We start from the raw sequence: 15143 nt of genomic DNA, 5'->3' as shown, positions 1-15143 counted from the left end.
TATCAGCCTGCTGTCATGCTGATGTAACAGCCCTCCCTCAAACATCTGTGTAAAGCACTCAGGGAGCACTACCACAATTGTGGGTGGTTACCTGTCATTCCACTTAAACTTTTCCTTCCGCTGGTTAAGCACTTAAGTAGCCTCAGAAGAACATGCAGATCATGTTCAACTACACATCTCTAGTATGGATGGGTAAATATTGATTTAGTGGCTACAGTACATCTAGTGTATACCACCATATGGGAAACCTCAAACAAAAAGAGAAGCTGAGGAAATTACAGGAATGCCACGTGCATATGTTTGGAGCCCATTTCCTTCTACTATGGAATAATACTAATTACTGTCCTTATATCTTTTTGGACTCCTGGCAGGCAGTTGTCCACTAAGTGTAGACAGGATAGATGATATGTATCTGTGAAGCCCCCATGGCTAGGGAATACATCCCCTAGGGGAGGGGGGCATCTTTTCTCCATGTTATCACAGATGAGGCAACATACCAGAACTATAAAGCTTGTATGTTCAGGGCTTGGTTCCTTTATTCCACCAACTTCACAGGCCACCCATCACCCTGTGGTCTGTCTGGCTTTACACCTCACTGCTAGGACTTCTTTCCCCACATGGGTCCTTCTCGCAGGTCCTTAAATTCCTGTCCTGTCCTCTGCACCTTCTTGTAGAGTTAAACTATGGGCAGCCTATCTGCCTCGGTAAGGTCCACAAAGCCTCCCTAAGCTGCTCTTACATCCAAGAATGCTGACTACTGGGTCTTCAGAAGGCATGGATCTTTCCTGTGTACAAAGACCCCAAAGCTGCCAGCCCAAAGTCTTCTCTTAACCTTCAACTGAGCCTTGTATCCCTCTTCACCTGCCCATTCCTAGTTCTTGTTTCCCTGCTTCTACTCTTAAGCAAGGAGACTTTTATTGGAAAGGAATCCTGTTTCCCTGTACATACTCCTGAGTAAGGCCTTTCTCTCAAGGAGACCTTTATCCTTTATCCCAGAGGAGATCTTAGCTCCATAGGGAGCTAGGACTGGTGGGCTTTCCTGCCAACCTCTCCTCCCTTTCTGTTGCTGTGCCAACTGGCTGTCTTTCCAGCTGTGCCATAGACATGCTGCTTTTCTTAGGGCTGGCTTCCATTTTACTGCTTCTACCCTAGAGGCAGGGAGCCCTGGGCTGTGACATCATCCCAGGGGTCCTACAGTTCATTCCAAGACAGAGAGAGAGTATATGTGGGCTATGCTTCCTTTGTTCTTTTCAGTTGTTGTGTATTGTGTGCACAGGACAACAGACTAGCAGAGTTGTGCATCAGGAATGCTGTGCAATTTGGCTGCTACCATCTATGTTATGAGTGTGTTGCCACTATGCCATTTCATGACTCGTCAGGTTGCTATGGGGTCTGATGCTCTTGTCACCTTGAAGTTGGACTTTTTTGTACCAATTTCCTCTCTGCTGAACTACAATAGGATACCAATTACTAGACTGGAGCCAAGAGCTTTGGTTTGGGCTGCCTGCCACACTACGAATATAACTGTGAAGCAATAATCACTTCACATTACACAGAAGCAAGAAAAAAACATGGAAATATTTTCTCAGTCAGATGAATAACCACATTGCTATACTGTCAGAAAGATATGAATTTTGTTATGCTTTGTAACAATCGCTTTGAAATTAACAATAGTAAACAAAACTGACAAGATCTGGGACATTTTTCTACTTTATTTCTTTATTTCTTCCTTTCATAAAAACTAGTCTTCTATATTTTGAAATGTACCATTTGAAATTTTTTAAAGGATATATTACAGATGGTTTTAATTAAGTAATCTTTACACAAGCATTTTTCTTGGTAGAAACCACTGAGTAGATTTGTACCATTTTGTTAAAAAAATATGCATTTCTGTAAATACATTATGCCATATGAAGCCAGGCAAAATTACATGGTATAGCAAAGTACATGTTTCAGAAGCAGAATTACTGCAGAGGTTCTAAACAGTAGTTTTTAACAGGTAACCCTTTTATTTGGGTTCACTGTGCAAACAAGAATGTGGTCCTTCACGGACTAAAATATTGGTCCCTTTTGCAATGTGAACCGTTAATTTAAAATTCAGCTTAAATTATTAGACACATATTATATAGTATAACCATAACAAAATGATCATTTTTCCTTCCTTTCAAGAAGTGCAAGCTTAATACATGAAGCAATCAGGAACAAATGGGAATCATGGGCAGGATGCAGAGAACTGAGTAGAGTTCTGTCCATGGAATGAATTTTTTCTTGTCTTGCTTTGGCCCTTGTCCTGCTGCAGGCCATGTGCACACTCAAAAAGCAGTCAGGGACCCTCAGAAACAATGTATGATGAGGCATGAAGAGGTGAAACTGGAGCTAGGAATTTGCAGCAATTGGGAGTTCCTATTCTTCAGCAGAAGTTCCATCTGACTGTGCACAGAAGCTTGGATTCTACCTAATATATGTATACTGTATACAAACATATATATATATTTGGTGTGACTGTTAACTTACAAAAAGCTGCCTCCTTTAATAAAACTCTGTCAGAGAAGATAAATGCCTCATTAAATGCATAAAGGTATTATTCCATGGGTCATGGACCCCTATTTTCCAGAGATTTTGCACTGCCAATAGGACTTTAATTTTTTTAAAAAATTCAAGCTCTTTCTTTGCATACAGGAATTGAATGACATCTCCATATCACGAAGTTCATGATATGTTTGTATGGCTTTTTAATTATCAAAGGCGTTCAAAGTCCAATAAGTGAGACATGCCAAGAAATCTTTACTCATTCTGTATTTCTTTGAAGAAGCTGGTCCAGCAATTGCTGCAAATAAAACAAACAAAATAAATTAAAAAGTTTAGTGTATTGAAAAATGACCCTCAGTTTAAGCCAATTCCTCCCTTTAAAATGTTATATACAAAAAGGTAACTTGTATGTGGATGTAAGATGACCTTCTCATTTTATGGCATACCTGGGGGGAAACCTTGTCTTGCATGTGAGTAAATACAGTGTATTACAGTCCACTTCTAAATCCATTTGCAGCATGTTTCTAATCATGTCAACATGTTTCTATCATGTTAATTTAGAAGCAAGTCTGTTGATTTAAATGAAATTTGCTTCCAAGAAACTCTCCTTAGGATTTCAGCCTTGCTGGCATGTAACTGTTACAGCATTCAGTTATGCCACATATGCCACTTTGATTTTTAGAGGGGAAGTTGTTTGCAAGAAAGCACTTGTGTGAAAAATGAACCTCTGGTGAGACTGTTTATTTCTGCTCTCTATGGGTTCCACATGAGCAATAGTTAAGGCTGTAGAGACCTCAAGGTAGCAGATACTTCAGCTTAGACTGCATTTCCTCAGCTAAGTGCAATCGAACAAGGTCTTTCTATTATTTCAAACTGCAAGGTTGCTTAACCCAAATTGTGCTGCTTGAGTCCTAAAACTGTTTGAATCCTATCCCCCACTTTCAAAATGTGCATGGTTCTGATATAGCATTTCTTATTTTCGAAATGTGCACAGTTCTGATTCATTATTTCTTTTTCCCCCCTTTAAAAGACCTTGTTTCTCTAGAAAATCTTCAAATTTTTACACATTGATATCCAACTGGCAGCAGAAATGTAAACAGACTGTCTGACAAACCTATTTAAAGTGTAATTATTTCATAATGTACCTTCTGCCTGGGGCAACAGATTAAAAGGCACACATGTGACTGCTATTGAAAGCAGCAGTCCCCTATCGCCTCCTCCACTTTCTGTACTAATGTCAAGTAACCCTCGCACCACTTTACTGACTGCCAGGGAGAGGGAGAGAGCAAGGAAACCTGCAATGTGGTGAAACTGAGCCATGTGTTTTGTATTACTAAACATTATGGAAGAGAAGGAAGGAAAGGATACAGGGTGGCCTTCGAGAAGCAGTCGTAAATGCATGCATATTCACAACACTGCTCCAGTTACAAGTCATCTGCTAAAGGAACTTCCCTCATTACCACCACAATTCTATGATTATTTACCACCAAGACATTAGAAAAAATGGTGTAGTAAATCCAGATTATTAAAATTAATGAGATTGTCAGCATGAAGTGAGGGTGAGGATGGGACCATGGTGAGCTGGAGCAATGACAGTGGGAATGAAAATCTCTTCTTCCTTTGCTACCAGCTGCTCAGCAGAAAGAGAAGGGAAGCCTGCCAGCACATAGGCCTATTCCCTACAGAACTGGGTCTGGAAGTTGTGTTTCCTTCAACTGGTTTCTCAGGGCTGTATCATATATTACTTTCCCAAATAGAAGCACATGATTAATCTGGGTTTACACGAATGAGGGTCTCCCCTTTACTGGAACATTAGAAATCAGAGACAGTGTTACCTACCTTGCCCAAGATACAGAAATAGAGCTGTCCCTTAAAATGGAGGGGGGTGGGGTATGACAGAGATCTGCACGTGGAATGTTACAAAATAGTCCAATCTTGTAACCTAAGCTGGGTCAGTACTTCGACGAGGAACCACCAAGGACGATTCTGTGGAGGAAGGCAATGGCCAACCCCTTCAGGATCTTACAGCCCCATCCAAACCTGGAGATGGTGGGTCATGACACCAATGTGGCACCACCTCACCACCTCCAAAAGGGCTTTTTGTGGTGTGGGGAGCAGGGAAAAGCCCTGAAACCTTTTCATCACTGAAAAGCCCCATGGAGCTGACAGGACATACACCGCCAAAAGGCAGGTGTAAGTCTGAAGGCCAGTGCACCATGCTACTGGCCTCAATCGCAGGAGGGAGCTTTAGTCAACTCCAACCCAGGAACATCCTGCCCCACTCCCTCCCATGCTGGCATCCAAGCGAAACACCAATGCAGCAGTGCTGCAGTCCGGACTTCTGGGTTCTATGGCAGAGGAGCTATGTGACAGGCAGCCTCTGGCACTTTCCCCTTCTGCTAGGGTAAGTGCCCTGGGGAGGGCAAATGTGCCAGTGTGAGGGCATGCTGCTCCATCAAGCTCCTTTGCCCCTCCTTTGGATGGGTCTCTTACTTGCCTTGAAAGCCCTTTTCTGGAGGTCACCCTGAGTTAGTTGTGACTTGCTGGCACATGTGTACATACATATAATAGGGGTATGACTGTATGATAGGGACACAGTGGAATGCTGAAATGTGGAAGGAAATGCAAGAGAACATAACCCATCCTTTCTTTTATTATACTACCGCAATTCACTAGAGAACCATTACCTTCTTGAAGACTTCGACACGCAGCCTGTTGCTTTGCAGTATGACCCGTTTCTGTTTCTCTTCTTGTTTCTTCTTCACTTCCGGCAGATTATTATAAATTCTGGAAGTGTTTTTTAAAAAGATTATATTTCATGTATCATTACAGACCATCAAGCTTGACTGGCTTTTGGAAAGATGAAAATCTCTTCTGGTAAGACATTTTATAATTTGTTTCAAAATATATTTTATCTATATGACAATAAACGTTTCTTGCATGCCCCTTTATAAAAGAGTTGGGTAGGTAAAACCACTCACAGCACAACTATACCTACAGACTGAAATGTCTGTGATCTCATGAAAAAATTCTGTTAAGGATGAACGGAATTTTCATTTTGGAAGAGTCATATTTCTGCCCTTCTTATTGCCCTGTTTACTGGCTGTGCACCTGACCATCTGACCATCTGCCAGCCCCCTCCCAGAATTTGTCCACTCCCAGGTCTTGATCGCCGGGGTGTGATGCCAGAAGCCCCTTATTATTAACTATTAACTATTTATTGTGGATTGCTGCTGCTATAGTTTTAAGATTTGTATTTTAACTGGGGTTATTCGATTTGTTTTATTATGGTTGTTCTCGTTTTTGTTGTATACCACCCTGAGCCCTTCGGGTGTAGGGCGGTTTATCAAATCGAATTAATAATAATAATAATAATAATAATAATAATAATAATAATAATAATAATAATAATAATAATAATTCCAATTTGGAAGGCTTGCTATGAGTAAAAACCCAGACTGCTTCCTTTAGTGACTTCCTAGTCTGCTGGCTTCATATGAAGAAGAGGAACCATGGAGACCCACTTTCTGAGGCCTGAGCTCTTGCAGTGGGTGCCTCCTCACATGTAAATGGAGAAGCAAGAGGAGACCCTACTACAACCCTACTGTGCAGCGAAGTGACCCTAGGAAGACGTACCATGCATAATGGGCTTCTGTCAGGTAATCTTAATCTGTTCATTGAAAAGTGCTACAAACACTTTATATAATGCATTTCCTGGAACTTTCACTTTAATGATCATTTGCAAATGTCTTTTTTGCCGTCTCACGCGGTAAAATTCAGTTGCAAAGTGCAGTGAAAGTGGATTGAAAGTGCATCATTCAGCATGGCATAGCCCATGCAGAACGCAGGTTACATTGGTGGTGGCTCCAACTACCAATATAGTCAGACACTAAATCAAGTGACTGTAATCAGCATGGAAAGTTCTGAGGGAAAGTTTAGCCATGGGCCCTGTCATACACCTGAGTATGCACACTGCTTTCCCCAATATAAGTGGGTAGTTGCCAGCGTATTCCGCATGGTCCAAATATCCTGGGATGGGGCAGTGACTTATCCCAGTTTGTAAAAGATTTTCATGCAGTTCCTGGTGCTAATGTGGGGGTGTCCTGTGGCATTTCCCTTATCCTGGGGTTTTCAAAAATTGTCAGATTGGTGGTTCTTTTCACATATCCCGTATTGATCCCGCTGCCGTACAAACACCGCAGGAGCTGGGCCGGTTTATTTTTCCTACCTTGCCGCCAGATCTCCCTGCTCCAGCAGCCTGCCTCCTTGGCCTACTCTTTTGACATCACATTCTTCTCTCCTGCCGACCATTGCAGCCCACCCTTCCCAACACGCGCCCCCCCCTCCCCGGGCATGTTTCCCGCTCATGGCAGCGGCCCGCTGACATTCCTCCTCGGTTAATGGGGAATGCGGTTCCGAAATTTTCCTGTTCTCCTCTTTGTGCATATTGTGTGCTCGAGAGGCTGTGCTTGGGAGATGTGCATGTAAATTCAAAGGAACTGCACTTGTGTGAAAGAAATGTGAGCAATTCATCCCAACCTTAACTCGATGCAAAGGGAGGAGCTGGGATAACACTGACCCAGAATTTACGAACCCGGTTGTACCCTGGTGTAATTATGCTGTGCGGAAAACATCACCAACTACTCCTACAGGAAAAAGTAAAAGTGCAGAATGTGCAATACCAGCACAGACTTCTAAATATTTTTGCAAAGGTTCTGTTTACTTCAAGGCAAGAATTGTATATGGTTTGTTAAAACATGAAAGATGTCCTACACTTACTGCACTGAATTCTGCTCATGCAATTGTTGGAATTTACTGGACAGAGAACCGGCTAATGTACTGATTAAAAGGGCAAAAGGTAAATATTTATCAGAAAGTACATTTAGGATAGTAAAAAGGGAAAGATAGCATGCTATCTTGCTAGCTAGGAAGAGTCTCTTTTCTAACTTCCGAGAAGAATCAGGGTATTAAACCTTAGAGTATCAGTCTTAAGGACAGACCAGAGATGACACAAAAGAATGGAGGGGTCACGAACTTTACAGCCCTCTCTAGCTGACCACTTGCCTGCCCCCTGCTGGGTCTTTTTCTCAATTTCTTTGCACATTGCTACATCCAACAGCAATACTGTGTTGTAATTGCATAAGATTAGAAATTAATATTACTAACAACTTTTGGACAGAGAAAAGGCTGGCTCAATGCGCAAGGTTGGCCCAACCATAAAGGCAAACTATGCAACTGCCTACATGGCATAAACATAGAAGTAAAGGGGAAGAACTAAAGAAATGGAAGCCATTAAAATGAAACTGAAAAAAACAACACAAACAGCATCCCAGCCAAGCCTTAATAATTTATTATGTTACTCGTATACTGCTTGGTATCTAAAACAAAAGAGAATTTCCACTTGCCGATGGCAACATCCTTAGTTCCTCCCTATCAATAAATGAACTCAAGGTTAAATGTAGAAGGAAGATAAACCAGACATCAAATGTCTCTTACCTTTTGGATCGCATATGCATCTCTTTCTCTGATATGAACCTTTCTTTTGGCTTAAATAGGTTATCTAGAAAAATTAAAATTGCACAGGTGACACTCAGTGGAACTAATCATTTATTTTTTTGGTGTATAAACTTATGCTAATGCACACTCAGATCATCAAAATTAAAATGGTACCCTATGCCTGCCAAGCTATCTGGCTCTGCCATCTGTAGGTTTTCATGGGCTATTGGCCACAAAAGGTTACCCACTGGAAGAGCCTAGAGCAATCCATTCACACAATTCTTTGATGCTCAGCTTTGCATATAACAGTCCAATAATAGTCTGAATCAGAAATGTTAAAAACACCTGCTTACAGTAGCTTAGACTGATTCAGTCTGGTCTCTCTTGCGGTTGCTGACAGGCTACTTACAGTGCAATACTAAGCAGAACTACTCCAGTCAAAGCCAAATGATTTGGTATTGTGCAAGCCAATCACAGCATCTGAATCTTCGCCCGTCATGACTGATGAGTGCCAGCCAAACTGAACTTGGGAAAACTCTGGCAAGAACTGCAAATGCCTTGCTGGACACAGACAGTGCAATCCAGATTGGGGAGGCGGGATTTAGGCAGTGTGGAAAGGAGCTTAATTAGAAAACCATCTTCCTGCCTGAATTGCCCCATAGCTCAAACAGGTTTACATCACACATCTGAAGGCTCTGATGGTGACGTTCACAGTCTGGAACACGAGTAGAAGCTGACTGAAGTTGGTTCCTCCCCCAGGAACACCCTAGCCCATCCCATCTACATGGGCGTATACGCAGACTCTAGCGTTGCTCTGCAACAGTGCCTGCTTCTGGGTTTCATAACTGCAGAGCTGTGGGGCACCCCTTATAACTGCAAAAGGAGCAAATAGGTTGGTGCAGCCCTGCATCATACCCACAGCCCATTCACCCTTCCACATCTGGATTGAGTTGAGAGACAATCCATCTACAAGTCACTGTGAGTTGTATAAATAGAGCTATTTAAGAGTGTGACAACTACAGGGAAGGAGAAGTGGAAGTTGGATGGGGATCTGCAGGAAAGCAAGATGAGATCTTACTTGTGCAATTAGCTTTTTAGCACAAACACAGTTGTTTGAACAGTGAGCAGTCTGCTGAATGTTCAGCAATGCTGTTCATAACTACTGAATAGGGCATGAGCATTCCCAGTTTTAAGTAGTATTTTATCTGATAGCTGCTTTCAAATTGTGGAAAAGTGGCCTATGAGTGTCTTCAATTAATTGGTGGTGAAGTAGTTTGTTTGAATATGAAGCACTCTTCCCTGCTACATTGCCACTGTTTTGTACCTTCCAGAATGTCCAGAGCTTTTTAGAAAAGGGAAAAGAAGAATTACGCATAAGCCTCAAGATCCAGGTGTCCCCACAGCCACTCTGTTGAAGTACAGCCACACTTGGTGGCTTGAAAGGGTCACTGCCACTGAGAACCTGTCTATCAATATAAAGTTATGCCTCTTTCTCCAATTCCCCCATCTATCATACCCAATTTTACATTGTCTCTCAACAAAAAATGACCAGAGGGATTATCATTTCCATCCCACCCATAACAGGAATTTGGGCTATAATACAGAATGATGATTATATTGTATATTTCTATCAGAAAGATAGATATGTTTAAAGGGGAGAGAGAAAAATAACTGTGTAGAGTTCAGCTTATGTATTGTATTTTATTGTATTAGGGTGGAGAGAGTCCCTGGGGAAGATTGGCTTCATCGCAAAAAATGATGCTATTGTATCAGAAAGTCTTAACAGACACCTTAAACTGCAACCATTATTCATTATTACACGAATCAACATGGCTGTGGATTCAAAACAAAATTCTGCATCACTGGAAAAACTAAGAGCACAGTCATGTATTTTAGGACATTTTCTGGCTCTGAAGAATGTTACTTTGGAATATGCTTAAGTCCAGAGAACCATCTCCAAAAAATTAACTCTAGGGACTGTTTAACAGACAGCCAAGTTCAGCCAAGGAGATAACTGGAATCCATAATCTTGTAGTAATTTGTAACAAATGACACCTCTTTTTACAACAGTTTTAAGAACTAATTCTATAATGTTGGATTTTAGGAATTTTTTTAGGAAAATTGGAGATTGGACCACATTATATATTTCTGACAGCCTGAGCTTAGCTTACTCAAAGGTAAGTTTCCATGAGCTTCCAAGTCAGTCTGTTACAGCAATGCTTCCTCTGAAGAGAGTTCTAGTCAGTTTAATATGGATTTTCTCACAGGTAAATGCATTGTATTGCAGCCATACAATACAGTTATCTGCATGCTTGCATTTATATATGTATAAAAAAACATTGGAAGGGGGGTTTCTTCAGTTGTCTCACCCTGTTCCTCCTTAAAATAAAGGTTTAGTTGCACCAACTTAGGGAACTGTACCAAATTCGGTGATCCCCGCTTCCTTTCACTATCCCTCTGTTTTACCTCACATTACCAAACAGGAAACTTTCTCAAAGGTGAACAAATAATTTGTAGAATTTTATTAATAAAACCTTCAGGGAGTTAGGAAGGAATACTGTCAAACAAGGAAAAAAGCAGTTTAACTTACAGATACCATTTTGCGAGTTTAGCACAGATGGTAATTGGCTTTTTGAAAAGGTGTCAGTTTGTCACAGAGCTCTTAATGCTTTTAAAATATGGTAGACTTTAAAGATGTTTCACAGATTATATCTAAGCAAGCACCGCAAGGATCATGTAGTAACTGGCACCTATAAACTATATAGAAAGGAGTATTTCCACAACTCATTTTCGGGAAGGAGGACTTTCAGCTTCCTTCAACTGTCTTTTTCAAAATGAAATGACCAGCACAAAAGCTCAGGAAAACCATGTTCCCAAGTCAAATCAATCCCCAAAGTGCGTGGAAACATTAGTTTCCTGGTGTAATGTCTGTCTTGAATCCCAACCCAACTTTTGCAGATGTCACATCTAGCTTTGCCTTCAGTGTAACCTTTTCTGAGTAGACATATGTGATAGATGGTTTCAAGTTCTGCCCCCTAGAAGCCTCAGCTAATTACTTTCAAAGGATAGAATGGAATGGATTGAAATGAAAGGGGGGAGGGAGGAAGATAGGCAGTTTAATTGCTGACAAACTGAAATAATTGGGGTTTGTTCGCTTTTGATGGGAAAGGGGTTAGGAGATCTGCTGGTCAGGCAGGGAATCCGTTGGGGACGTTTGAAGGGTTTGCGGGCTGTTCCTGTCAAAAACAGATTAAAAAGAGGGTATCTATCTGGTCTGTGTTATCAAGGTTTGGGTGCTGTTCCTGTTAAAAACAGTTAAAAGTTAAATGCTTATCTGTGCCATGCTACAAGTCTGAAAAAATTAAAACAAGAAACTTGCTTAGTAGCTTTATGACATCTCGGGCCCCAACTATAGCTTTGTTGCTATAATATTTCAAGGGCTGGAGAAAAGGAAAACAAAGAAACCACCAAGCTACACATACCACTGAAATAAGCTTGTTCCTTTGTTGTTTTCACTGAGGCTACTGTACTGTGCAATTCCTCCAAGTCTATAATCCTCTAATAATAGGCCACATCAGTGGCTTACCGCCCATGGGGTCATATGGGGTCAAATATCCCTGGGCGGAGGCCACTTAGTCACATGGGGGGTGGAAAAGAATGGAGAAACGCAGCCTGCCCCACCAGCCAAAAATATACCAGCGGCTTTCGGAATGAGATTCTAGCAAGGTCTGGGCAGCAGGTTTGCGGCAGTGAAAGCAGAGATCCCACCCTCCCACCTCCCCTGTGCCCTTGCTCCCCTTTTCTGCTTCTGTAATGGGAAGGAATACAAAGGAAGGGCTTGTGTTTGGAAAGGGGGAGGGGAGGGGTGATGGGAGGGAGGAGAAAGAGTGGTGGGTGGGCTTTAGGAGGGCTGGATTCAGGCGAGCCCTTTTACCAGCTGAAAGAATGCACCAAGCACAGCCCACAGGGAAAAGTCCCCGTCCAAGGCACCTGGAAAATTATTTAAAAAGATAGGTGCTGGATGTTTGGGGGGGGGGGGGGCACAAAATCAGTTCTTGCCCTGGGCCCCAAGAATGTAGAGATTTTCTGTAGAGATGCCACTGGGCCCCAAGAATGCTGGGTACCACACTGAGTCTAGAGGCATTTCCCTCATTGAGGACTAGAACACTAAGCAGGTCTCAACATTCTCAATTATGAAAATTAAAGTCTGTAGGATGTGAAATATAAGTCCCTCGTTCTAGAGACATAGACAGGGTGTTGTCACAACATGTACAGGTTCAAGCTGAGCAGCCTTAAATCTGATTGAAATTGGTGAAATGTATGCCCTGAAATGTGTGCTGATCTTATCCTGATCTGAATCACTGGAACTTTCGAATAAATGTGTAAAAATTCCACACTGCTGTTGTTGCCTTTTTGTGAGACAACATGGCTTAAAAAATGTGTGAATTTAATATAAGTAACATGCCACAGAGCTGCTTAGTTCAATACAGATGTTAATGCAACAAATTTGTTGCTCTGCACGGTTTGTTCCCAACTTTTAAAGACACATGTGTTTCATGCCCCAGGCAACCAATGAATGCAGGCATTTAAAAGAGCCACACCTAGTTTTGCAATTACACTCCATTTACTATTTTTCTGACAGAGGAAAAGACTGCTTTTCATTTAGGAGTAGAGCATTTTGCACAAGTCAGTGTACAGCATTTCCTCCTCATACTGATAACATTTAACAACAAGGAAAAGAAAGTGCTGCAAATCAAATAGTTTTTCAGATCCTTCTTTAACAATATGGAAATTCATGTCGCAAAACTTCAGAAAGCTGAAGTGTTAATCTTTTCTCATTATACATTGGATGTTTTTCCAGGGGTTTCATTTCAAATACATTTGAATAGATTTGATAGAAATGGGCAAATGACAACCAATGTCCAAACACGGAACCCCCCCCCCCCCAAAGCATGTTGTCTAGAATCTCCATGCTTAAATGTTTTAGTTATTTTTTGGAACAGCTCCTGAAAATCAGACTATTTATTTATTTGTTTGTTTATTTGTTTGTTTGTTTATTTATTAGATTTTATAGACCGCCTAATCCACAAAGGGCTCGAAACAATTGTTTCCATTCTGTTTCATCACCATGCTATGCTTTGGAAATTTTGGAAAGAATTCCAACCAGGCCTATTTGGAAGTTAGTCCCATTTTATTCATTGGACTTATAACCCAGAAAGTACTCTTAAAATTGTAGCCTCACAGCATCATCCAAAAGGAGTGGGGGTGTCAAATCCAACACTGAAGGCCATGCCAATGGATTTGCCCTTCCTGGAGCACTTGCCTGGGCAGAGGGGCACATTCGTCAGTGGGCAGCCACCGTGGCCCTTCATGGCAGTTGAACATGGCACAGAGCACCAAGCTGGTGTTCCAGTGCCACTGCCAACAGTGTAGCAGAGGCAGTCTAGAAGTGGGGCCGGGGGAGCAGCCAATGCTAGTTGGCTTCCAGCCAGCCATTGCCACCGATGGTGTAAGTCCGTTATGCTCAATGAGGCCTTTCTGGTAGAGAGTTTTTTTGTGCTTTTTGCCTCCCCACACCACCAAAAAGCTCTCTTGGGAATGGTGGGGTACAGTGGCTGTGGTGCCTGGATGGGGCTGTCCAGCTGTCAGCTGACCAGAAAACAACAATAATCTGACCTGCTTTTAGGCCTTAAAGGGTCAAATGCTGCAATGGAAGACCACTGATTCATAGAGGTTGTGTGTGTTCTCATCCAATAATGCTTCTCTTATCATTTATTTAGAGACAATATATATGGACCTGGATTTCTACACATAAGTAAGAGACACAATTCTAATTCTGGTAGCATCTCAATGAGAGGTCAGTATGCTTTCAGCATGGCTTAGTAGTTAGAAATGGCAGCGGCGGTGGAGTCTAATCTAGTGAGTCGGATTTGTTTTTTCACTCCTTCACATGAAGCCTGCTGCGTGACCTTGGGCCAGTCACAGTTCTCTCAGAACTCTCTCAGCCCCACCCACTTCACAAGGTGTCTACTGTGAGAAAGGGAAGGCAATTGTAAGTTGCTTTGACACTCCTTAAAGGTAGAGAAAAGAAGGGTATAAAAACCAACTCTTCTTCTATTCAACAACAAAAAAGTATTAAGGACATGGCTACGTGGCGTTTCCCCTAGCTGCCCGGTGTCCTCAGGCGAGTGTGCCATCCCTCCTTCCCTGACCTGTGGGTTGGATTCCCCAGACTGTGTTTCTTGGCCTGGAGGGCCAAAAAACAACCTCGCCCACAGGGCACCTGCGTGAGTGTACCTCCTGGCCTTCCCCACACAGCCAATGCCCCCCCTCTTAGCAGGTCTCTCCGCCTTTCTTCCCCTGGCTGACTTGAGAGGTCCCACCCTCCCTCTCTCTCTCCCCTGTTGCCTCACAGGGAGAGGTGTTTCCAGCCTGTGTGAAAGACTCCCACCCTGTTACTGCACAGGGATGGGACCAGCCTAAACCATGCTCTAGGTTATGGTAGGGAGTCTGGGCTCCAGGGTCCTCATTCCCCCCCCCCTCCATATGCCTCTCCTCATGGCGATGGGGCCTGTGGGGGGGCTGGCAGCACCCAAGAGACAGTCCAAGGCCCATGGCAGCCTGGGAGGGGTTTTTCAAGCAGTAAATCACCAGACAAGGCAGCTATCAATCTGCATCCCCAGTTATTACCGCACATCACTAGCTTGTAGCACAGTTCAAAGAGGAATGCATATATAGAATTGTAATAGAAGAGTGACCATTTTCAGAACTGGAAATAAAACTCCAATGTTGCAAAAAAAATATCAGTGAAGATACAAGGATCCCCAGAGGACAGGAATCATTTGCTAAGAAATGATAATAGTAAGATTAACACAAGTAGGTTTCTTTGAACACAAAGTAAAAAATAATCTGAAAGAACCAGAGGAAGTTAGTTTGACTGCTGATATAAATATTCCGATACAGACTCAGGCAACATGCAAGGAGGAGGAAGTTACCAGGTTTTGTTCAATTTTTTAAAAACTCTGCTGAGATTTTTTCGATTAATAGTTTATTTGCAACAAGTGGCCAGTGAGGCAAGGAAGCACCATCAAGATATTTGGGCAGCAGACCAAGATAAA

The 15143-nt window shown here is 42.3% G+C and overlaps 1 protein-coding gene across 1 annotated transcript in view; it reads right to left on the bottom strand.

Annotated features, from left to right (window-relative positions):
• Nucleotides 1–1703: 1703 nt before the first annotated feature.
• Nucleotides 1704–15143, bottom strand: part of LG08H10orf90 (linkage group 08 C10orf90 homolog) — a 147784-nt gene continuing 134344 nt past the window's right edge. The window contains exons 7-9 of the mRNA XM_048504846.1: nucleotides 8026–8089; nucleotides 5217–5316; nucleotides 1704–2827 (exon numbers count right to left, since the gene is read on the bottom strand). Of these exons, the coding sequence (XP_048360803.1) occupies nucleotides 2789–2827; nucleotides 5217–5316; nucleotides 8026–8089 (203 nt within the window). The 3' untranslated portion in view covers nucleotides 1704–2788. The remainder of the gene's footprint in view (nucleotides 2828–5216; nucleotides 5317–8025; nucleotides 8090–15143) is intronic.

This window comes from Sphaerodactylus townsendi, linkage group LG08 (assembly GCF_021028975.2).
Source record: "Sphaerodactylus townsendi isolate TG3544 linkage group LG08, MPM_Stown_v2.3, whole genome shotgun sequence".
Lineage (NCBI taxonomy): Eukaryota > Metazoa > Chordata > Lepidosauria > Squamata > Sphaerodactylidae > Sphaerodactylus > Sphaerodactylus townsendi.
The sequence above is the reverse complement of the archived record's forward strand: the minus strand, read 5'-3'. Positions and strand labels throughout refer to the sequence as shown.